Genomic DNA, 26,223 nt, shown 5'->3' with positions numbered 1-26,223 from the left:
CTGGTGGTTGCCCTGGCAGAAGAACAGTACAGTCTTGTTAGTAAGAAGAGGGGGAGTGGTGATGTGAACCTGAGGATTCCGTCACCTACATCATCAATGAAACAGCCCTTCTGTTATCTAAGAGGTCATTCTGATGCCAAGGGTTACCACAACCCTGTTACCAAATATCTTATACAAATGTGACCATCTTCTTCTTTTTCCTTTTGTCATTGAAGAGGTAGAGTCCTCTGGATTTTACCTTTATATGAAATAAATGTATGTTAATATAGAAATATTAACACTTTGTCTTTATATAGCACCTTTCACCTGAGGCTCTTGGAGCACTTTGCAAAGGGTGTTGGTGATAAATATCATCTTCATTTTGCTGAAACTAAAGTATAAAGGGTTATGACCAACAACTTCAAAGTTGGATGCCTACAGTCACATGTAGTCATGTAAATTAAAGTGGCCTGATTTACAAAGGCACTGAGAGCCCACAGTTTCCATTGACTTCAGTGGAATTTGTGGGTGCTCAGCACCCTGGAAAATCAAACCACTTTCATCCTAAATATGTATTTTAGTGTCTAATTTGAGGCACTCAAGTTTAATAACCTAGGTGACTTACTGCAAGTCACAGGTAAAGCCAAGAATAGACTCCCAATTCTTTTCTCTGATCATTATACTACCCTGCCTATTAATACACAAAAATAAAGTTTAAATGACCTTAATGTAGCTGTGGAAAACAACAATAACCAAATAAAAACTCTTCAGAACATAAAAGGGAATCTGCACATGCTCTCGTCGGTGAGAAATTACCGTTGAGTTGCACAGGAACGTCTCATCTTAACGCTCCATCTAAGGAAACTGATACACTGCTGATGATAGTTGTCAGCAAAAGGTTCCCCTGAACCCACTTAAAAATTGTTTAGCTACTAGCACAGATGGGACAAAATCATTATGGAGTTTTAACCATCTCTTAACCATGCTTTTTATAGTGATGTTAAAAATGGTTTTGTCCCTGTGCAGGGAGATCTGTCACTGACAGACCAGACGCCAATGGGTCAGTTTATTTATCTGGAAGGGATTTTAGAGATAGAAACATATTTCACCAGCAGATGGTTCAAATAAAGAAAAATCCTCTGCACTGAATGGATCTCTCCTGCTGTGTCATATGCAAGGAAGACTAGGCCACACACCAGCCTGCAGTGAATATAGATAACACCACAAAAATCTTCTGAATATAATGTATCTTCTAAATATAATATATTGTTGAAAAAAACAATGGGAGCTTAAAAGTGAATGGAGTAATGAGGTACATCCTTAATATTATGAGGTTCCAAATACTGTAATTTGAAAGAAGTTTTGTTTTGTTTTGAAAAGCCACCTCTATAGATTGTACAATATGTAGATTTAATGAATGTTCAGCTTTAAAGAATGTTTTAAAAGTATGACCTAAAACAAATCAGAATCTGTGAACATGCAATAGGAGAGAGAGAGAGCGCAGTCAGAGCAAGGGACAAGTCACAGAGAATGGAAGGAACAAGTCAAAGGGTGTAAGAGAGAGATAGAAAGATGCACAGAGAATGAGAGCAAAGGTCACTCCTAGAGAATGGTAGGGAGGAACAAGGGAGAGAGGTGGAGAGAGGAAGATGTCGTGGGGGAGATGACCAATGGAAGGTGAAGGACAGAAGTTTAAAGACCTCTGGTGACCCCACAGGCTGAATTCAAGTGTCCTTCCAACTTTACAAAAAGAGAGAGCTGTGTGGCATTTAAGGAACCTTTTATTTAGGTAAGCAAAAAGTTGTGGCAGGTGTTATACTTATCATGCATGTGATAATTACATCTCTGATGCACAAGGAGCTGCGGCAAAGCGCTTTCACTTCTCTATCAGACTAGCTAATAACCTTTCCACTGTTTTGGACGCCCTTCTGCTAGGGCAGAAGGTTTATCCCATGGGGGTGCTATATATCTATAACAAAGGTCAGGGAAGGAAGAAGATATTTTTATCTAGAGCCAGAATAAAAGGGGGAAACGTGAATTCTGAAAACATAAGTTGTATAATATGATTGATTCTACAAACATGGAAACATTATGTACAGTAGGCCAGCCAGTCTGTAACACTTCTCTCAACTGACTCTTACTACCACAGGCCTCCTGCCTTTCAGAACCACAGTCATCCTTCTCACACAAAAACATGCTGTTATATCTATTTCCAGGGCTGCCAGAGGATTCAGAGGGCCTGGGGCAAACTGGGGGAGCTGCAGAGCTTGTACTCATCCAGTGGTGGTCTGGACCTTCGGTGGCATTTCGGTGGCGGGGGGCCCTTCAGTCGCTCTGCATCTTCGGCAGCACTGAAGGGCCCCCTGCCACTGAAATGCCGCCGAAGACCCGGTCTGCCGCTGGGTCAGGGCTTGCGGGGCCCCTGCAGGGCCCCAGGCAAATTGCCCCACTTCCCCCCCCCCCAAGCAGCCCTGTCTATTTCTATTGCTGTCAACAGACTGGATTCTGGTCCCTTGTTACAAACTCTTTGGGCCACTCCAAAATTACACCTGCCTGAGGCTCAGGGTGGACAAAATTTAGTGCTAGACAAAGTGATGAGTTTAAGACCAATGCTTCACAACCCTATTATGTTAGGAGTTTTACATCACTGGAAAAGAGAGTTTCCCAGTTTTCCAATGAAACACAGCTTTTACTTCTAGCTCTGGAAGGTCTTCAGATATTGGATCTTACAATCCTGACATTTAAAATACAGGAAAGCTATTTTAGATCATTATTAGATGTTTTTAGAGCTCTCTCTGAGCAAAGTTAGACTCATAATAGTTAAACTCACCTAAGTTTAAAGAAAGAAGGATGCCAAAATAGTCCCCTGTTTGGTTTTTAATTCCCTAAAACTTTTCTAAAATTGTATCTCCATAAATCTATAATATACAACAGATAGTATGTGGGGTACAAAGAGTTAATGAGTTCAGGGTATCTGCATAAATCACAGAAATCTACTATAGCCCAGATTCTTACTGACAAAACCTTTACACAACACCATCACACATCAGACCACCAAGTATTCCATAGGAGACAAACAGAAAGATGTTTATGAAGAAATGTGTGATACTCTAGTATGAAAGCTATACAGAAATAAAATCTATTGCACTGAGAATGGGGAGGATTAGGCACCAATATAACTGTGCATCTACCAGAACAGCAATTCTGGGAACACCTTACAGGTCTCCAAGCATGTAATATCAATCATGATATTGTACAGATATTCTCAGTGTACAGATTTTACTAAAATATAACCATGTAATTATTTGTCAACCTTGGTCACAGCTACTACTATACTGTATAACCTCTCAAGTAATTATCTTCCTGATGACTTACAAACCCCCATGGACACAACTAAAAGCTCTCAGAACATCAGGAGCATAGAAATTCACTTACTGTAACTCTAGGATGTACAAAACTTTTGGGATATTCATCATATCCAAGGAGGTGCATTGTTCAGACCTCAGATTTAACTCTAATCCTAGTGTTGTGACACTGATTGCATGTTGATATGACACAGCTTAGTGGTGCAGTTAATGGTCAAACAATAAAACAAAACTTTACGGATAACACTTTTTCCTGATTAATTTAAAGGCCCTACAAAAATTCCTTGCTTGTTTCAACTCAGGATTTTGGAATGCCTGAAACAGAGACAACCACCAAAAGATCCCATTTTATACCTTTCATGTGACAAACGCATGCAACGCAAATGCAGGACACTTTAGGAGGGTCAGTCAGTTTGAGGTATGTACTCAGCAATAAAGCTAGTAAAATTGTTAGAAATGATTTCTGCTCTCAGATGTGCCTGTGTAATTCCTATGGCAGTCACTGAACTAAGCTCTTCTTTCAGGTACATTCTGTGTAACCCCATTAACATCAGTGGAGATGCACAGATGTAAGTGATGCTAGTAACTGGCCCTTTGTGTATTAACTAAAGGCTTCTAGTAAACTGGGACACAGTACTGATGACAAAAGGACAGTTAACTTTGCTTCTAATATGGGTTCAGATATTCCCACGACTCCACTGTGACTTGATGGGAAGATCTTTACTTGACAATTATACTCAGTCTCCTGGCAGAATCAGTGAGCTGAAGCAATGCCTGGAGATTGATGCCATTTCTCCTTTCCTGTTCTCTCACTGTAGTATTGCTCTGACTCCACGAGAATTAAAGAGCAACTCCAACCTGTCTGGATGGACACTGAATTGTACTGGAATGACAACTGCTGGCCAGCAGTGGTAAGAGACAGCAGAGCATGTCCATAAAATCATAGAATCAAAGAAGATTAGAGTTGGAAGAGACTTTAGGAGGTCATCTAGTCCAACATCCTGCTCAAAGCAGGACCAACCCCAACTAAATAATCCCAGCCAGGGCTTTGATAAGCCGGGCCTTAAAAATCTCTAAGGATGGAGATTCCACCACCTCCCTAGGTAACCCATTCCAATACTTCACCCCCCTCTTAGTGAAATAGTATTTCCTAATATCCAATCTAGACCTTCCCCACTACAATTTGAGATCATTGCTCCTTGTTCTGTCATCTGCCACAACTGAGAACAGCCTAGCTCCATCCTCTTTGGAACCCTCCTTCAGGTAGTTGAAGGCTGCTATCAAATCCCCACTCACTCTTCTCTTCTGCAGACTAAATAATCCCAGTTCCCTCAGCCTCTCCTCATAAGTCATGTGCCCCAGCCCCCTGATCATTTATGTTGCCCTCCACTGGACTCTCTTCAATTTATCCACAGCCTTTCTGTAGTGGGGGGCCCAAAACTGTATGCAGTACTCCAGATGTGGCCTCACCAGTGCCGAATAGAGGAGAATAATCACTTCCCTTGTTCTGCTGGCAGTGTTCCTACTAAAGCAGCCCAATAAGTTGTTAGCCTTCTTGGCAATAAGGGCACACTGTTGACTCATATCCAGCTTCTTGTCCACTGTAATCCTCAGGTCCTTTTCTGCCAAACTGCAGCCTAGCCAGCTGGTCCCCAGCCCATAGCAGGGCATGAGATTCTTTCGTCCTAAGTGTAGGACTCTGCATTGTACTTGTTGAACCTCATCAGATTTATTTTGGCCCAATCCTCCAATTCGTCTAGATCACTCTGAACCCTATCCCCACCCTCCAGCATATCTACCTCTCCCACCATCTTAGTGTCATTCGCAAACTTGCTGAGGGTGCAATCTATCTCCAAATCCCCAAATCTGTCCTGCTGAAATCTTAAGGTGATTTGCTAGTCAAGGAGTTACACCGCAGGTTGGGAAACTAGACTGGGGTTTTAGAATCTAATGGATACTCTAGACCTGACTGTGAAGCAAGGAACGAGGGGGGTGGGGTGGTTCAGGCTAGTCACAGAGTTGGAAATGTGAAGGATCCTCCTATATAAAGCCAACCTATTGTCCTCTATACACACATCTCATGAGGTAATGGGCTTTGGCGATGAGTACTAATGGTCCAGGCTGTGATACTTGGGAGGGTCGTAGACAAGAAAGAGAAACAAGGGCCAAGTCTGTGCATTTTCCTACTGAACTCAGCAGTGAGTTTCTGGGCTTTTGGCAGAGATTTCTTATCATTGCTCCTGATGTGGTGGCAACCAGAGATCTCGCAGCAGCAAAGACATCTTTTCAGACACGATTTGCTTGTCAAGCCCAGAACAGCAGCAGCCGTGGCAGACAAGAAACCTGCATGTGATCAGCTCTTCCCCCTTCTCCACAGATGCCTGTGCTGACTGTTCTAGGAGTTGCAAAGGAACTATTCTGCCAGCCAGAAGAGCACAAGGAAAAGCACCCAGGGAAATACACTGATGGATCAGTTGCTGCCAAGAGCTTTCATTATTTACAAGATTTTCAGGACATAGCATATTCAATTGAAAAGCCTGTGTAGCTCATTTATTTTGTTTTATTCTGGCTTTTTTTGTTTTAAACCCCCCATGGAAAACGGTTGGACTATACCAGGATTGAAAGGAAATTCTGGCCAAGAAGAAAATGCCAAATGGCTGATTGTTCCAATGAAAGCTGATCATTTGAAGCTGTTTCTTCCTTTGAGTTCAAATGCTTCAACCCTCTATTGTAGCCTCCTGAAACATGAGTCTCAACAAGGGTTTTTCTATATATCAGCCACTCATATAAAAGCAAGAGCTTCATGTCACCCTGTGTATTTCCAGTTGTACTGGAGGACCAGATTTCATGGATGCACCTAGTTCAAAATTCTGTTCCAGTGAGGCTAATATTAAGCATGGGTCACTACATGACCTCAGGAATCTAAGCTACAACAACATGAGCTTCAAATTAAACTTATATCTGTAGGGAATTCATATGATCGTCTGATAAAAATGCAGCATCTCAGATAAATTACTCACTGCTGGGAAGCCCTGTGACTATGGCTGCTCCTTAATCCAATTGCTCCTAGGTCTAGGTTTATTTGTTGCAGACTATCATGGGAAACACGGAGGTAAGGTTAGGGTTACCTCTTTCAAATTTTGTCTTTGGGATAAAACTGTTGTGTTACCATTCCAATGCAGATGCTATCAGAGTGTGAAGCAACATCATGGTATGAGTGACATCATGTTGGCACTGCAGAAGTTTTGGGATGCTTGTAGATGGTTCTTGATAGTCTTATCAAATTCGGAACAGTCCCAAAAACTGATATGTATTATAACCACCTTAGGCATTGTGAGCCAAACCCATCCCTGATATAACTCCATGGAATTACCCCAGGGATGAATTTGACACGGATATTTTGTTTTTGTTTTGATAAACTGGATGTAAAGCACATTAACCAAATCAAGAAATCCAAATTTAACTCTTCCTAGAACTCCTGTTGGTTCTAAGGGTTAGCATCACTCCAGACAGCTCAGCTGAAGAAGGCACTTGCTCTAGGCTTAGGTACTATAGAAGATAGAGGTTTCTTTGGAGGATGATTCACCAGGAAACTACTTCTGCTGGAGGGCTGTTCTCCTGATCTCACTGAGAACATATCTCCATGAAGTCAGGTAAGGCAGTCAAGGGAAATTTCCATTTCCAAAAGAGATGCTTGGAATTGGCTTCTTGTGTTGATATTTCTGCCATTCACAGACCTTTTTTTAAGGTTCTTCTACTTCATATAAGAACAGAAAGAACATCCGGTAATTCTAAGTCATCTTTAATAACATTGCTTTTCCTTTCCTTCTTCCAAGGGCATGTCTTCCTCTTGTCATAAGTACATTCTGATGGCGAGGTTGACTTGCCAAACTGACAGAGTTAAATACCCTTTAGCCGGATATCACTAAAAAAATCAACTTTGACTTGAAATCTCCTTACTGCTTGTGTCATGTCCGGCTGTAGTTTGCCCAGCATGATCTCTGCCCTCTGGGAAAAAATGTGCTTATAACAAGACGAAAGTGACTCATTGCCAATGAGATTTTACCAGATTTGTAGAAATGATAATTTGCCTAAAAGACAAACTGAAGCTTTACAAAGCTCATCTAGTTATTTCATTTGTGCATGCAAATTCCAGTGGAAAGATGAACTCACAAAGTTCTGCTAAAAAGTACAGGTTAGATCTTCAGATGGAGTAAATGGGCATCGCTCAATGGAAGCCGAATGAGCCAAAAAAACAAAAAAATAAAAGCCTGTTAGGAACTGAAGATATGGTCCTACAGACTTGTTTGAAAGATTCAGCATTCTTCATACAAGAATTGCCCCTGTATTTTAGAAGAAATTGAGCTAATCACTACTTCCCTATTATCAGGCTAAATCCTGAAGTCCTTACTCAGCCTCTCCTCAAGGAATACACTCATTGAACTTAATAGGTCAAATTGTGAAATTCTTACATAATTTTTTACACGCTCCATGGGATATTTTGGCTTACATGAGGATTGAACAAGGACTTAATAGGAACTTCAGGATCCGGTACATCCTAACAATCTGAACTTCAGACTTGTTGCTGCCTGAGAAGGAGACATGACAACTACAATAAACTAGAGATGGGCCCAAGCATCTAAAGTGGAGAGTTTTCAGATCCAGATTATTGGTTCAGGCCCACTATTAAGATAGGAACCATTGGCAAAATGTGGAGCTCAGTCCAGATTTGAGTTTGGATTTCAAACACACTGGTGTGGCCTCTTATTATCCTGGTGGCAGGGAGCATCTTCCATTTCTCTGATGCTTGGGACAGTATCAATGGAGCCTAGAGGAACCTGCACCCAGTCTTCTTTTGGCCAAAGAGAAGTTTTCTAAGATTCTAGTCTTTTTTTGGAGGAAGGAATGTGAGCCTCCTCTCCATAAAACTGTATTGGCTTCAATTTCCCATTATGTTTGAGATGTTCTCAGATACAGTGGAGAGTGGTAACTGCAGAGAGATGGCTGCATCTTCCTCCGTGATCCTCAGCTGTCCAACCCTGGTACAACTCAGAACAGCAATGGGCCTATCTTAATTTCTACCACAGCTGAGGATAAGGTGTAAAGGAACTTTGCTCCACCATGTACCTTCCTGTCCATGCCCAGCCCCTGGACTTCCCCTGACATGTCCTGTCCTTACACTTTAGGTAGGCAGATAGCTGGAGCAGAAAGTAGCAAAGTGGAATTTTCCACTGGTCATCTCTGGCTATTTTAGGCCCACTTTGCACCCCACAGAAACATATGATTACCTACAGAACTGAGTGTTAGCCTCAGTATCCTGGCCACTTTCCAATTAAGGTAATTCTACTCTAGCTGTCAAAATCCCCTCTGCGGTTTCAGCGTAGGACAAGTCATTCTTCATGTCTCCTAAACCCATGAATGTGCAGTGTCTCTCAGCATTTTCAGATAGCTGTCACTTTTCACCCTGAAGGTGGTTGCACTTCAGTGCTGGAAAAGTGATCCCTACGTACATAGACCATGAAAAGCTTTAGGATCCTTTGGGATGAAAAGCATGATATGAATGCACATTGTAATATTAAATTATAGGCGACTATATAGACATTATAATACATTTGCCATTTTCATTATTATTTGTATTACGCTCATGCCTAAGGACCTCACTGTGACAAGCACTATACACACAAAGGAAAAAAGAGACAGTCCCTGCCACAAAGAGTTCACAATCTAAGTATGCAAAAGACAACAGGTGGATGCAGCAGACAGATGGAGGGAGCACAAGGAAAAAGGATAAATAATTTTTCATGAGGTTTGTGAGCTGGGTGATGAAAACAAATTGCACTTGCAAATAACTTTGTGCACACCAGATAAGTAATTACAGATGGTGTCAACTGCTGACCAATATTATGGGGCCTAAATTATACTTGTATAGTATAGGTCCAAGGGAGCTTGAGGCAGATTTTTGCCTCCCTGAGTTCTCCAGTTTGCAAGGGGACTGTGCAGGCTGCACCACAGGTGTGCTGGGCCTGTTCTGCAGGGCAATTGAGGTAGTGATGTCACTTATAATCCCACCTACCACATTCTCCCTTTGGTATGACATATGCTCCTGGGTGCACACTGACGTAGCACTGTGCCTGCAGTTGTGACCAGCTCTTGTGAGAGCCATGCAAGAGGGTGAGAGAAAATGCCTTTCCCCTCTGCTATGCACTCACACAAGAACGTGCCATAGTCCAGCACATATTTTAAATATCTTCCAGAAATACTGTCTCACATATTTTGCATATGTGCCCAATAGATTTTATGACCCATAGCATTTTTTCTGACTGAGGTACTTCTATGTCATCATTAACATTTTTATAAGAAGAGGTACTGTGCTATGTACAGTAATCAGAGCTTAATGTGCAGTGCAAATCCCATTAGTCTTGATAAAAGCACTGTGCATTGAACTGAGAACATATCCAGAATTCTGGAATCTGGATCCATCACTTTTAAATGGACACTTTTCAAAATAAAAATATGGGGCCCAATGCTGCAACTCTTGAGGCTTGCAGGTTTGTGACCACAGATAAATTATGTTATCTGTTTTATTAATAATACCTTAAGTAATTAAACCTGAAAGAATTCTGAATATCAAAATGATTTTACATAATATATAACGTTTGCTTGCTTTTTACCTGTCACTCAGCTCATTAAATCAGGCTAGTCAGTTTCACTCTTTGGTTCTCATGTGCTAGCCAGAACAATGTCATTCTGTCTGGGTATCTATCAATACAGGAGAATGTTTAATTTAAAAAAAAACCAAAACAGTTTTCATCAACTTTAAAAGAAGTAAATTATAGGGCTTGTCTACATGCCAGAATAGCTATTACTGATTAACTCCATGTGCAGACATTCATATTCCAGAATAAGAATATTACTTATTCTGAAAATCTTATTTTGGAATAAGAGTGTCCTCAAATGAAGTTAACCAGGAATAGTTAATCCACTTTAAACTTACACCCTACTTTATTCTGCTTTAATTTTCATTTGTAGATAAGACCATGGAAACAGTTCTTTTTATAATGCACCTGATTCTGGTCTAATTAACACCTGTGTAAATCCTAAATCCCTCCACTGAGATCAAGAGTCACTCTGGATTTACCTGACTGAGATCAGAATGTGGCCTATTAGTTTTCGTAACTCAACACGTACCATTTTCTTGTTTAAAAACCCTTAAGTCTGCATTTAAAATATTTGGACTTAACCCTTTAAATCAATCTTGCATGCAGTAGAAGCAACATCGATATCTTTATATATGTACTCACGCCAGCCTAGCACCGCAGTTTTCTCCTTCAATATCTGCTCCTGCCACATTATCTGTGTTCACGGACTCAGTCTCACTTGTAGGCATGCTCACTGCAAAGGTCAAAGTGAAGAAAAAGCAAAGAGCTGGTGATTACTTTGCAACACATCTATTAGCAAACAATGACAATGGAAGGGCCAGCTTAGCAAAGGACTCTAAGTAGCAATATCTAAGCCTTATGCATTGCACCCTACCAAATTCATGGTCCATTTTTATCAATTTCACAGTCACAGGATTTAAAAAATAATAAATTTCATGGTTTCAGATGTTTAAATCTGAAATTTTACGGTATTGTAACTGAGGGGGTCCTGACCCAAAAGAGAGTTGTCGTGGTGGTGGGGTCGTAAGGCTATTGTGTGTGTGGGGGCACTTACTTCTGAAGTGCTGCCTTCAGAGCTGGACTGCTGGAGGGTGGCTGCTGGCCAGGCATCCCGCTCTGAAGGCAGCTCCACTGCCAGCAGCAGCACAGAGATGAGGGTCACATGGTATGGGGGACAGGCTGCCACTTTTTGGGGGGTGGCAGGGCCAGCCTTATGGGTGGGTGCCATGGTCAAGAGGATGCTGTGATCATCTCTCCCTACACACAGCCAGCCCAAGGTCCCTTTGACCCTGAGCACTAGACCTGGAGCCCGGAAGGGGCAGAGCTGAGGATGTCCCAGCCAGGAGCTTCTACTCTGTGCCAAACTCCAGCTGCTAGTTCTGCCGGGCTGCTGCTGGTGGCAGCGCTGCCTTCAGAGCTGGGCTCCCACTCAGCAGCTGTTGAGCTTCTTGCAGCTGGGGGAGGTTCTTGGAGGTGGGTCTGACCCGGCCCCAGTAGTAGCTCCTGCAGAGGAAGAGGAAGTCCCATCCCTTCCCATCCTGGCCAGGACTAGTTGCTGGAGCCTGGTGCAGAGTAGGAGCCTCTGGGTGGGGTGCTAGTCCTGCCCCTCCTCTACAATAGCCAGATTTCATGGGGGAGGTCAGAATTCATGGTCCGTGATGCGTTTTCCATTGTCATGAATTTGGTAGGGTCCTACTGATGGAGTTTGCTGAGCAAGTCTGTGGCCTTATTGCATAGGTCAGGCCAGGCAAGTATAGCTTAAGTATATACACAAGTTCCCCAATCAGAAAAGAGTGGGACAAGAGCTGCTGCTCTGTTTCTTTCAGTGAATTAGTCCCTTGAAAGTTTATAAATAGGATCAATAGAAACTGGAGGGAAAATTTGGCAAAACCCCCAAAGAGATTAACAGTGAAACATTTAAAAAAACATTCCTTTATTTATGCATGGTCTACATTTTTTAAAATTAATAATATATGTTCTGGTGAACTGAGGGCTGATGAAAAGTACCAGAGTCACAGCTCTTCTGACTGAAGTCCTCTGTTATCTGAAAAGCAGCTACAGCACAAGCAGCAGTGATGCAATCCACCCCAGAACATCCCACTATTGTGCCTCAACCTTACACCTGGAGGAATGGGATCTCTAGGAATGAGAGAGTAGCTCAGTTTCATGGCCCATTCAATCTTTGGTCCGACTTTCTAGAGTTTCCAACAAGGAAGCTAATGAATCCTGACTGTGGTGGAGTTTTTGTTTGAACACCTGTCAATTAAGAATGTGGCTGAGTCCACTGACTTATTACATACATGTCACTGAGCAGCCATTATATTGTAATCCACATCTACCTGATCTGTTTTTGAACAGAGGACTGACTTCCTAGAGCATTATTAATCCCCTAAACCTTTAATTCCACCAAGAGTTCATGGAACAAGACAACTCCAACTGAGTAACTGCTTGTGTCCCTTGTTTGGAGAATTAAAATACCTCCTTAGCATATCTCTGACTGAGGTCGTGTGGCACAAAGGATAGCACTTCTCCCCATGTGCCTTTCCTCCCTCCCTACTTTCCAAATACACAAAATGAATTGAAGACAAAGAAATGACTCTTCAAGCTGAATGGCATGATAAGAGCTGGACAGATGTCTGATAGGGTGTCAGAACATGACCTATGTTAGCAGCTGAACAGATGTCAGTGGGACTTTAGAGTATGCCGTGTATTAGCGGCTGGAAAGATATCTAATGGGCTGTCAGAACATGTTGTGTATTACTAAGAACACAGCTATTGTTAGCAATAAGACAGACATCTGATGGACCACCAGAGCAAGAGCTAAACTAACACCAGGAGATAAACCTGATGGTCCTTCAGGCTATGCTCTGCATTTGCAACTTGGGAGATGTCCAATGGGCCAGGAGACCAGGTCCTCTTTTAGCAGCTGGAGAGAGATCTGATGGCCTTTCCAAACATATCCTGTATTCTTGCTTCAGTGCACAGTCTTCTCTCTTCTTCAACCTAACAATCTCTAGCATTTCTACTTTCTCTCTTATGGAGAGCTAAATGTCTTAGATTGTGTTTTTGAGCACTGAATGAAATATTTGACACTGTGGCACTCCCTCCAACATGACCAAATGCATTGCTCCAAGTGTATCCACTCCTTTACATAATCTTATGAGCTGGGTGAAATCTTGTTATGGGTTGAGTTAAAACCCCATTGAGACTGAGAGGTGTGAACGCACCATTCAAATTAACATTACTGTAAGCATAAGCCCTCACTTAAAACAAGAAGAGTGCGTGAAATCTACCCAGGAGTTTTGGGGTGAGTATTGCTTTGGATAGGGGTGAATGTGGGAGGGGAGAGGAGACAACCGACTGAAAAAGACAAGAACAGAGAGGCAGATGCAAAATGCTAGAACTCCTAGCAGTAGCCTGTAAGCATAGGGTGACGCTGGAAAAAAGATAGAGGAGAGTGACTTTGGGTCTGCTGGCTAGAGAGGTTTGGGGCTGTAAGCTAAGAAACTGCTCCTTTTGTTCTTTCTTTCTCCTGGGTTTGTAGAAGGAAGATTTTATACATTTATTGTAAATACACAAGATTGCAACAAAGAAAATACTAGACTCCATCCATTTCTACTTCCAACTAGAACATTTCTAGGGTCCTGAACTTTGATTAGATGCTTAGGTCAAAAAGGGGCAACAATAATGTATGTGCTCTTATTGTCTTATTTGCTTGGAGAAACAACCCAAGAAACCAGCTAGATTAATATTTTGATGCACAAGAAACCGCCAAGCAAACTGAAAAAGAAACCGAGCCACAAGGTTAACATTTGATCATACAGTCTGACCCCCACCTCTAGGAAAACAAAACAGAGTTATTTGGCACATAATCTTCTGATATGAAGTGAAGCACCTTCAAGACACATTTGAGCTTGATTGCAAATGGAAAACAGTTTTGAAGATATTAGAAAAAGGTTGCTTTGCAATAGGAGTTATTACCTCAAACACATATACAGGACACCGCACAAGCAATAGAAGGAATGAGCCACATACATGCATAAATATACTTACATACAATATATATACATATACACACACGTTATGGACACAGAGCGCAGTGGAACATTACCATGGGTTTCTGTGGAGTGACTAAACCAAGCAAACTTCCCTTTCTTCTTATCAGGCAAGCCAGCAGGAGTGCTTCCTTTCACAGACAAGATGGTCAGTGTCAAGTATCAGGAACAAGACATCAATAGAGAGCATGCAGCCAGTGACAGGCAAAAGAAAAAAACAAGGAACTCAGCTTACACATATGACATCCACTTCTGTCTGAAAACTTCATCATGAATTAAAAATACAAAATGGAAAATAAAGGCAAATGGAAGTATGAAATATTACAACATACACTGTCAGAGGAGAATCCTCCCTTTCTTTCTGCTCTTAGTTACAAGCTGAATCCTGCAAGCATCAAGCCATTGAGTTAAAGTTGTGGGCCAAATCCTTGTCCCACTGACATGAATGGCAAAATTCCTGAAAAGTGACTAATCTAGCTATCTATTCTCCAAACTGTGATTGCCTTGCTTCTGGGAGTAGTCCCATTGAAGTCAATGGGACTTGTTGCATAAATAAGGCAATCACAATTTGTCCCCAAGTTATATGGCTGCATTGTGGGCAATGGGGCCAGGATTTGGACTAGTCCATGTTTGAACACACATTTGTTTGATTTCCTCCCCTGGGTTGGCAATGCTGCTACTTGAAAGCTCTTGGTGGACTGCTGTGAATGCAATTCTCTCTTTTATGCCGATTTCCAGAGATTAATAAAATCTACCAAGCAGGCCCAGAGGAGCTGAACAACAGAGTCATGCCCGGACTGAAATAAGACTGATGAGTCTTTTTCCCACACTGTCTCCTGCTTTCCACCTGAAGTTACACTGAGCATCCACCCACTGACGTCCTGGTGTGTGGGTTTGTATGGCATTATAAAACACGGATCCACTGTTTATTACACATGAGTGGCCAGATCCTCCACTAATCTTGCTTCTGCTCTCTGCAGGCGGGTCTGGCTGTCCTAAATTTGAGTAGACCAGGTGGGCGAGGTAATATCCTTTATTGGACCAACTTCTGTTGGTGAGAGACAAGTTAATTAGAGTGCACTGAGGGCTGCACTGCAATGGCCACAAAGGCTCAAATCACAGCCAAGGATCAGCATAGTAGAGATGTGGTCAAACTGTGCCTTACACTCTTTTACAGTTAAAGTGCGGCTCCTGGAGCCCCCCACGGACCTCCCCACCATTCTCCTCCTTCAGGACTGGGAAGGGGGAGCTCGAGGCTTCTGCCCTGTGGCAGGGTAGTGGGATGAGGGGCTTCTGCCCTGAAGGGAGGGGTGTGTGTCTAAGAGCTTTAGCTCAGTGCGAGGGCATCAGGGCAGAAGGCTCACACCCCTGCAGGCACCATCCCATGGGGCAGGTTATGCGTTTCTTGCAGCTCTCAAACTTCTGAAGATTATTGTATGCAGCTCGTAGGGTCAATAAGCTTGGCCACTCCTGGCATAGCATGTTGTCATGCACTCGGGTGTGGCTACATTAATGTAATTTTTAGTTGTAAAACGCAACATAGGTGGAAGATGTTCACAGAAATAAATGCTATAAATCCCTATGTGTATGCCAGAGGAACCACAGCCTAGAGGTTAATGTGCAGGGCAGACAGGAGAACTGGGCTCATATTCCCAGCTCTGCTACAGTCTCCCTAGGCAAATCACTTTAACCTTTCTATGCCTCATCTGCCCCATCAAGATAAAGGGGAGAATCATACAGTAACTCCTCATTTAATGTTGTCCCACTTAACATTGTTTCAATGTTACGTTCCTGTTCAATTAGGGAACATGCTCCTTTAAAGTTGTGCGATGCTCCCTTATAAAGTCGTTTGGCTGCCTGCTTGTAAGATTCTGTGGAAGAGGAGCGACTTTACAAGGGACCATTGCACAAGTCCCGCTTCTCCGCCTCCTCCCCCTTCCTCTCAGCGCTTCCCTCACTGCCAAACAGCTGTTTGGCAGAGCTTAGGAGTTTCTGGGAGGGAGGGGGAGGAGCAGAGACACGGTGCTTCCCCGCTTTGTCCCTCCCTCCCAGAAAGTCTTAAATGCCACCAAACAGCTGTTTAGTGGTGCTTATGATTTTCTGGGAGGGAGGGGGAAGAGTGGAGACGTGAGGCTTCCCTACTTCTCTCTCTCCCTCCCAGCATTTCGCGTTTAGGACTTTCTGGGAGGGAGGGGCAGGACTGGGGAAGCCCTGCATCTCCACTCCTCCCTCTCCCTCCCAGAAAGTCAGTTTGGCGGGGCTTTCGGGGGGAGAGATGTGGCATGATCTGGAGAGGAGGTGGAGTGGGGGTGGGAAGAGGTGGGCCTGGAGTGGAGCGGGGACAGGAAGAGGTGGGCCTGGAGCATTCCCGGCAAAATCCGAGCTTGTTCTCTGGGGAAGGTGCCACTGCTGCTGCAAAGGTGCTTCCTGGCGTCCTTGCCTGCAGCAGGCTGTGCCTGTGTGGGATAAGCCAGGGGCACTTTCCAACCACAGTACAGTACAGTACTGTACAGTATATAGTATAATGCCTTTTGTCTGCCCCAAACAAATTTCCTTGGAACATAATCCCCCACATTTACATTAAATCTTATGGGACAATTGGATTCATTTAACATTGTTTCACTTAAAGTTGCATTTTTCAGGAACATAACTACAACGTTAAACGAGGAGTTACTGTACTCACGTTCCCCACAGGCATGGTGCAAAGCTCCATATGTTCATGTTTGTAAAGCATTTTTAGCTCCTCAGAATGGAACGTGCTGCAGAAGAGCTAATTACTGTAACATTCATATATCTGCATTATTGAAGAGAGCAAGTCTACAGCAGGGTTCAAATGCACAGTAGTCCAACGCTGAGCCAGTGCCTATTAAACAGTCGATTGACTCCCCATTACTCAGAAGCACTAGTCGCCAAAGATGAACAGAGCGCCAGCCTTGCTGCAGCAGAAGGGACTTACTTTTCAACGTCGAAATGAAGGAGGCAGAGGCACACACAGACTGGGACAGAGTATGGAACAAACCACAACAAAGATGGGGGAGGGGGCATTCTTATCTAACCGTTTTCACAGAGATGCAAAACTTGTTAATGCCACCCAGACTTTAGACTTGAAATAAGGTGCACATTTTTAACCGTGAAGGTAATTAATCATTGGAATAATTTACCAGGGAATGCAATGGAGAATCCACCACTGGACATTTTTAAAATCAAGATGGCATGTTTTTCTAAAAGATATGGTCTAGTTCAAACACAAATTAATTCCAGGAAGTCCTATGGCCTGTATTATACAGGAGGTCAGACCAGATGATCACAATAGTTCCTGCTGGCTTTATAATCTGTGGCTCTATTAATCAAAAGTGGGAGTGGATTATCCTCTGTAGTTCTTGTGCCCTGTGCTCCTCTCCTCTGTGATGCTTCATGATGGGTGGATTCCCCCATCACTGGCTCCCCACCTGCCTCTAAAAAACTATTGCATGCATTCATGCAAGGAATCCCCAAGGAGCTGGGCTCTGCAGCATGCAGAGAACATCAGCCTGTACGAGCTCCCCAAACCCACCCCTAACTGCCTCAGAGGAGACTGATGAAGCGTCCATACACTACACACTTCACACTGCAGGTGTCTGCTCATCCTGGCACCCAAGTCTAAAACAAAGAATGATCTCTCATTGCTGCATGCCTTGAATGACATTGTCCAACCCTCATTTCAAGAGAAGGTCAAGCAACCAAGTGTGAATGAGGCCAAACGTCCCCACAGTGCAGCTCACCAACAGCAGCAGCTTGTTAAAGGGGGCAACCGGTACAAACAGCACGCAACCTGCCCCCATCCTCCTGCACTGTAATGCCCTACCAGCAATCAGAGCTGCTTAAGGGGCCCTCAGGGCAGAGAGTACAAAGAGAGCACCACCTGCCCCCAAACCAGGCTCTGCCATGCACCACCTGAAAAAGCAGTATGAGTGTTCCAGTGACAGACACCACACTTATTCTCATGGAGGCAAGAGTGCTATGCCTGACCAGTTACGATGGAACTCCCAGCACCTTCAGATTTATCCTTGTTCAGCATACCCACAATGCACTTTTGTTGATAAATCCCCTGATTAGCTACATGTCCACAAATTAGGCCAGGGTTATGACTTTCAAAACAAAAAAAGGCAAATCAAATGACTCTTTCAGAGTCCTGGGGGAGTGTGTCTAGTGGTTTGCTCTGCGTACCAGGAATGCAGCTTTCTGGGTTCTATTTTCCGCTCTACTACCAATTTACTATGATACTTTGGCCAAGCCACTTAGCTTTCCTATAAAAATCAGTCGTGGTGTGTAAGTAGCAGTAACTCCACTGAACTCAAGTTTACCCATCTGCAAAATAACACTTAGCTGATAAGCACGTTTTCAAGCTTAATTAACATTCATAAGTATTCTGAAATTCTCAGTTAAAAGGCACTACAAAAAGACCCAGTATGTATTAATTAATTGTTAGTTTTGTTATATGCTAGGGAGTAGTATAAAAATATTGCTTGAGCATGCAGGGGTGTAATCAGGAAAGCCAAAGTACAATTGGAGTTGCAGCTAGCAAGGGATGTGAAGGGTAACAAGAAGGGTTTCTACAGATATGTTAGCAACAAGGAGGAGGTCAGGAAAAGTGTGGAACCCCTACTGAATGGGGGAGGCAACCTAGCGACAGATGATGTGGAAAAAGCTGAAGTACTCAATGCCTTTTTTACCTTGGTCTTCACAGACAAGGTCACTCCCAGACTGCTGCACTGGGCAGCACAGTATAGAGAGGAGGTGAGTAGCCCTCAGTGGTGAAAGAACAGGTTAAGGACTAGTTAGAAAAGCTGGACATGCATAAGTACATGGGGCCCGATGCAATGCATCCGAGGGAGCTGAGTGAGTTGGTTGATGTTATTGCAGAGCCATTGGCCATTATCTTTGAAAACTTGTGGTGATCAGGGGAGATCCTGGACGATTAGAAAAAGGCAAATATAGTGTCCATCTTTAAAAAAGGGAAGAAGGAGAATGTGGGGAACTACAGACTGGTCAGGCTCACCTCAGTCCCCAGAAAAATCATGGAGCAGGTCCTCAAGCGATTCATTTTGAAGCACTTGGAGGAGAGGAAGGTGATCAAGAACAGTCAATATGGATTCACCAAAGGCAATTCATGCCTGACCAAACTGATTGCCTTCTATGATAAGATAACTGGCTCTGTGGATATGGGAAAAGCGGTGGACATGATATACCTTGACTTTAGCAAAATTTCTGATACGGTCTCCCACAGTATTCTTGTCAGCAAGTTAAAGCAGTATCGATTGGATGGATGGACTATAAGGTGGATAGAAAGCTGGCTAGATTGTCAGGCTCAATGGGTAGTGATCAATGGCTCGATGTCCAGTTGGCAGCCAATATTAAGCAGAGTGACTCAGAGGTCGGTCCTGGGGCTGGTTTTGCTCGTCATCTTCATTAAAGATCTGGATGATGGGATGGATTGCACCCTCAGCAAGTTCACGGAAGATGCTAAGCTGGGGGAAGAGGTAGATATGCTGGAGGGTAGGGATAGGGTCCATAGGGACATAGACAAATTGGAGGATTGGGCCAAAAAAATCTGATGGGGTTCAACAAGGACAAGTGCAGAGTCCTACACTTAGGACGGAAGAATCCCATGCACTGCTACAGGCTGCGGTGACTGGTTAAGTGGCAGTTCTGCAGAAAAGGATCTGGGGATTACAGTATATGAGAAGCTGGATATGAGTCAACAGCGTGCCCTTGTTGCCAAGAAGGCTAACGGTATACCGGGATGCATTAGTAGGAGCATTGCCAGCAGATCAAGGGAAGTGATTATTCCCCTCTATTTGGCACTGGTGAGGCCACATCTGGAATACTGAGTCCAGTTTTGGGCCCCTCACTACAGAAACGACGTGGACAAATTGGAGAGAGTCCAGTGGAGGGCAACAACAATGATTAGGGGGTTGGGGCACATGACTGATGAGGAGAGGCTGAGGGAACTGGGTTTATTTAATCTGCAGAAAAGAAAAGTGAGGGGGGATTTGATAGCAGCCTTCAACTACCTGAAGGAGGGTTCCAAAAAGGATGGAGCTAGGTTGTTCTCAGTGGTGGCAGATGACAGAACAAGGAGCAATGGTCTCAAATTGTAGTGGGGAAGGTCTAGGTTGGATAGTAGGAAAAACTATTTCACTAGGACTATGGTGAAGTACTGGAATGGGTTACCTAGGGAGGTGGTGGAATCTCCATCCTTAGAGGTTTTTAAGGCCTGGCTTGACAAGCCCTGGCTGGGATGATTTAGTTGGAGTTGGTCCTGCTTTGAGCAGGAGGTTGGACTAGATGACCTCCTAAGGTCTCTTCCAACCCTAATCTTCTCTGATTGTATGATTTGATGCTGTTGAACTATGGTGATGCACAGCAGAATGAACTCTTCTTAACCAGCCTTTTGCCCGTTGCTTTCTAAATGATCCCTGTTTGTGGCCATTAAGCCATGAAAATAGGGGATGTATTTTAGGAAGAAGCAGAGCCTAATCTTTCATTGAGATGATGACAGGGATCCCTCTAGGAGAAAGGTTCTGTAAAGTTGCAATATGATTATTGGTAATATTCTGTCCACCAGCACGATAGAGGACTATTTTGACTTATTTTCCAGCGCCTATTTTTCACCACATTTCCCCTTCCCCTGTCACTGCTGATCACTGCTAAAGGTAATGGGACACAAGCGGAACCTGAACTAAAGCAGTGTGGTCCAACAGACAGGGCAATGGATTTGAAACCAGATGGACCTGGATCTCATCTTTGTTCTGTCATAGACTCGCTGTGTCGCCTTGGTATAACCTCTCTATGCTTCTGTTTCTCCTTCTCTAACACAGGGATAGTAATTCTCTACTCACTTTTGTCAAGCTCTTTGAGATCTGTGGATGAAAAAGATCGTAATAAGAGCTAAGTATTATCATTATTGTTGCTGCTAATGTGTTCCAGGTGGGACTCAGCAAGATCACTCTGACGAGCAAAGAAGTTCTGTGAATTCTCCAGCTGGAACTTAAAATTTGTTTTTCCATCAGGCACAACAAAAACAAATTGCAGTCTTCAGTTTCCAAGCTGCCTCCTTAAACTGAGTTAGCATTGAATGAATGATTTCATCTCCAAAAAGAACCTCATTTCCTACTGTGGCTCTCCTGCCCATCCATTCATGAATGAGTTTGTGGGCAACTGTCAGAATATCAAACAAGTCATCTTTTTTCTGTGTAGAGTCCTCAGTTTAATACATGAACACTGCCTAGCTTCCTCCTTTCATCACCTCTGTTTGTGGAAATGCCGTACTCATTCATTTTACCAATTAATTTAAATGAGATACAGCTTTTATTCTGCTCCATGCATTTCCCAGGATTGACAAAGTCCTGGGAACAATCAACGAGTATATTCTTATAAACAAGTGTAACACCGATAAACCCTGGGACTTCTAGAACTAAATGCATGAGCCTCTACTGCATGAGCTAAAAGCCATGTGGCCCTTAGCTAAGGCTGTAGAGTAGACTCATTAATCTCTCTCTAAGTGGTCTCGGTGCTACTAGATGGGACAGAACAGCACACCCAGAAGGTGCATGGGTTATACAAGAAGCACGCACAAAGTAAATTACTGGGTGCATGGAGGTAAATGCTTGTGTATAGGAGAGCCCGTCTTGTCATCTCAGATGGCTGGCAGGAAAAAACTAGTTATGAAATGGGAAGCTCTTTTGGGGTTTCTATCCTGCAAAGTGATACTGTATTGTTGTGGATTGGGTTAAACCTTATCTAATCTATTCTGGCCTCAACTGCTACAATGATCAACATCCCTCACAGTGCTCCTTTAAAGATTCATGGATCCTACCCATGCCTATCACAACATGTGGTGTACCTCATTCAGCGCACTAAATGCCTCCGTAACAAGTATGTGGGTGAAATCAGACAATCACTACACTCTCGAATGAGCTCACACAGGAAAGGGCTAAAAACATCATAGCACTGTGGTTCTCAAACTTTTGTACTGGTGACCCCTTTCACACAGCAAGCCTCTGAGTGCGCCCCCCCCTTAGAAATTAAAAAACACTTTTAAATATATTTAACAACATTATAAATGCTGGAGGCAAAGTGGGGTTTGGGGTGGAGGCTGACAGCTTGTGACCCCCCATATAATAATCTCACGACCCCCTGAGGGGTCCCAACTCCCAGTTTGAGAACCCCATCATAGCACCTGTGAGTGAACACTTTTCACTCTATATCTGACCTATCAGTCCCCATCCTCAAAGGAAACCGGCACAACACTTTCAAAAGATGAGTCTGGGAACTTAAATTCACAACTTTGCTAGACACTAAAAATCACAGCCTTACTAAAGATACGGGATTTATGGCTTATTAAAATAATCTGTAACCCACTAACCCCCTTTTTAGTCCTGTCTCTACAGGAGTGCCACTTCACCTTGAATGGTCCATTAGAATATGTGCGAACTACTGATGTTAAACAATCTGTTCCACCTCGTAGTTAGCTGTGACACTTTTAGTACCTTTCCCAAACCTGAAGAGCTCTGTGTAGCTTGAAAGCTTGCGTCTCTCACTTTACCCACCTCATCTCTCTAATATCCTGGGACTAACATGGCTACAACACTGCAAACGTGACCTCCACTCCTCATTTAAAATAGCTGGGCAAAACAGCTAAGCAGTGCTACCTAAGAAAAAGGGGGCATCTGAGCCTGCACAGTAATTTGGACTTTTTGGGCAGAGGGCTCCACAGGGTATTATCTTTGGGTAAGGGTATGTGGGTGGGCGTGAGAGAGAGGGACACAGCTCAGGCTGAAAGACCACAGAGAGAACCAGAAAGAAAGCCTGAACAAGCTGGCCGAAAGAGACTGCTGCTGTGATCAAGGCAGCTATGTGCTGTTTTAGGGTTCCTCCTGTGTTTGGAGAAAAAGGGCTTTGTGAATAAACAGGATTGCATCATAAATACCAGACTTCATCATCAATGTCTCCTCCCAACTGGAATAACCCAAAGAGGCCCAAACTTTGACTAACTGCTTAGGTGAAAAGTGGTAACAGTATTAGTGGAGCCCCTCCAGGAGAAGACGATGGGAATTAGAATTATCAGTGGGATTTTGGTGGTTAGGTACCTCCCGGATTATAAAGTTATTTGAGCAAGTGTCTTATGACTACATGACCAAACATCAGTAGTATGGTCATGTGACCAATGATTTATTGGCCTACAGTGAGATAAAAATAATGTACATTTTAGAATGGAGGTTTGATTCAGTTAAGCAGAGCAGATTCCTGTAGACAATCGCCAACTTTAACTCTGTCAAAAAGTTCAGTGCTGAGATGGATTTTAAGCTCCATAGTAGGGGAAGGAAAATAAAACAAAACACCAGTGCTGGTAATTAATTGTTTTTAATGTGGGGTATTGACACTTCTTTCACTCACTAAGCACATGCTCCCCAGAGACATTTCTTTTCATGACAGGATCTGAATTAAATGCATTCTTCCGTCTGTTCCTCCCTCCACCCTCTTTCAGAATTCTTTTATCACTTCTCAGTAGACTTTTAGCTGCTGCAGAGAGCACTTGTCCTTCTTTCCAAAAGATAAAACTGTTTTTGAATTAGTGAGTGATCACAATGAAAGATGATCAGGGAACAGTGGAAAAAAAAAGTGGTCCTGTTTCTTAGATGAGGAACCTACCTGAATGGCCTCTGGAGTTAAGGAAAAGGGACATGTGATTTGCTGTTCACTTGAGAAGCTAAGTGAGAAGCAGAAGAGGTATATGAGGAGGACAGATGGTACATCAATGAGTTTATCACAAAAGATCCCCGAAGGACTGTAAAATCCTTGGAAACTACTAGTTGGGCGCCAGAAGGCCAATGCCTGTCCAATTAGTACCGAGAGCTGATTTCCAAGAGGCCATCTTAGGTTATGTAAAAATATGTCTGAGGACATCAATTAGAAAGAGAGTGCCTGGTTCTCATTTATGACAAGGCCCCTTTAGACCACTGTGGTAATGTTAAAGGGCCTTAAAGTGGTTGTCATTTGCTCTCATTTTAAGGTAACTTTACATCACTACAGTGTAAGTAGAGTGGTGTAAAGGGGTCTTAACATAAATGAGAATCAGCCCTAAAGTAAGCAAAAAAAGATAAAGAGATGGAGAAGCTAGCACATAGTAACAGAGCTTCCTACGATGGAAAAACGAGGATAGCTAGCACATTGGGTTGCATGACAGAAGATTGACACGTGAAGGCAGAAGACAGCGGAATGGAGCTAAGCTAGGAAGTATATGTGGTTTTTCAGAGTGGAAATGGCAATAAACTGATTATATACATATACTCACACTAACAAACGCACCCCACATATGTTGAGGTGACAGAGTCATGTGATAAATGCATATACACCACACACATGGAAATAATAACTATGTGATAAATCATGCATCTGAAGATAAAGATGCATCTGAAGAAGTGGGTTTTCTACCCATGAAAGCTTATGCCCAAATAAATCTGTTAGTCTTTAAGATGCCACCAGACTCCTCATTGTTTTTGTGGATACAGACTAATATGGCTACGCCGATATTTAACATGTGATAAATCAAGATAAACCAAAGTGCACAAGTATGTGATTGATACATTTGCCATATACCCATCCAGTTTATCACATACCTACAGATGAGTTGTCTTCCCGTTAGTCCATCTCCCTGGGATCTAGTCTGACATTTCAAACCCCTCAGCTGTTCCAAACATTTGCCATTTTTTATTTTTAAAATCATCTCAACAGAGAGACATTGTGTTCCATAAATATCAGTTACTTATAGCTGGTGAATGGAACAAGCATTATGCAGAAGACAACATAATAGACAAAATCAAATCTACACCCATTTCAAAGTGAGATGACCTTTTCAAGTCTCAAATGTGTTCTGTTTTCCACTCCCAAGAAAGAACATGTACATCTATTCCCAGCAGTGCATTAACACTTCCCTGCACATAGTGTTCAGCTTTTTTTTTTTAAAACAACTGACACAGCTGTAATATTTTGGATTTCTCATAAGCACAGTATGCAGGGATCTCACTAGGAAACATATGTTAAAGAAAATGGCTCATTCCTGTGCTAGAAAAGGCAAACCAAGCACTCTCCAGTGGCAGCTAGTTGTACTGCCAAGTAGGCATCCAAGTTCAAATCACTAGCTCGCTCATCGCTCCTCAGGCTAACTGAGGTTGAAAGGGCTATAGAAGCAGCACACTTAGCCTCTTGGGACTCAAGAAGGAATGCAGAAACAGACTGGTCAGGTCATAGGCTAGGAGAGTGTGCCACAAGAATAGATAACCGAAGACATGCCTCCCCCGAGGGTGGATCCCACTGTATGACATCAAATCAACCTTTGCAAAACAGATTCTATACTGGCCTCTTCACTTTTCTGGTAAATGGCTTGTATTGTTTTCCTGGCTGGGAACAACTAAGAGCAAAAGTACAACCATTTACGAGACAGGTTGGGATGCATTTTGCATCCCTAAGCATCCTGAGTCTGTCTGCTTCTCTTGGGAAACTCCTTCTAGCTGTAATGCTGAGTTCTAGTTAAATTAAAACGTTTAATTTGGGGTCTTGCACTATTTAAACACTATTTCCTGACTTTAAAAGATTATTTCCAAATAGTTCTAAGAATTTTCCTACATCCCTGCTGATGCTTCTAAGCATCTTTTCAGCAAGGGTGGTGAGCCCAAGAGCAATACCACCCAATGTACTGAAGCCTGCTCCAGGCAGGGTTTGGGAAGTGCAGAGGGGCACTCCCCATCCACCCTGGTTCCTGTTGTTCCCTGGCTCCATGCAGAGGTTCTGGGTAAAGGAGAACGCCCCCTTGCCATTAATTTGGAAACAGCAGCAGCTCTACTGCTTTGTAACTGGAAAAAATGCCCTGGTAGGGCCTGGGAAATGGCAGCACGTGAGCTGTCCCTTGAGCAGTGGATATTGTGCTAGTGACACAGGAAGTGCAACTGACCATCAACACACCAGTAAAACTGACCATAGAAGAAGGGCTGTCAATTGCACATAATAAACAAACAGAAAAATAGAGACTATTATTTCCCCTCTGGTTTAGCAATTCTTGAAGTTCCAGGAATCTAGGTGTTGCTTATCACAGTAATAGGCATACAAGTTTCAGGCACAAATGTT

At 43.1% G+C, this 26,223-nt stretch overlaps 1 protein-coding gene across 16 annotated transcripts in view; it reads right to left on the bottom strand.

Moving 5' to 3' along the window:
• Positions 1 to 26,223, bottom strand: part of CACNA1C (calcium voltage-gated channel subunit alpha1 C) — a 766,858-nt gene that overhangs the window by 138,340 nt on the left and 602,295 nt on the right. For 8 of the 16 annotated variants that reach the window (XM_075069488.1, XM_075069498.1, XM_075069478.1 and 5 more), the window contains exons 6-7: positions 14,115 to 14,189; positions 10,646 to 10,736 (exon numbers count right to left, since the gene is read on the bottom strand). In XM_075069488.1, the coding sequence (XP_074925589.1) occupies positions 10,646 to 10,736; positions 14,115 to 14,189 (166 nt within the window). The remainder of the gene's footprint in view (positions 1 to 10,645; positions 10,737 to 14,114; positions 14,190 to 26,223) is intronic. The other 8 variants (XM_075069531.1, XM_032796370.2, XM_032796362.2 and 5 more) reach the window with 1 other exon arrangement.

This window comes from Chelonoidis abingdonii, chromosome 1 (genome assembly GCF_003597395.2).
Source record: "Chelonoidis abingdonii isolate Lonesome George chromosome 1, CheloAbing_2.0, whole genome shotgun sequence".
Lineage (NCBI taxonomy): Eukaryota > Metazoa > Chordata > Testudines > Testudinidae > Chelonoidis > Chelonoidis abingdonii.
This window is presented reverse-complemented; position numbering and strand designations above follow the sequence as displayed.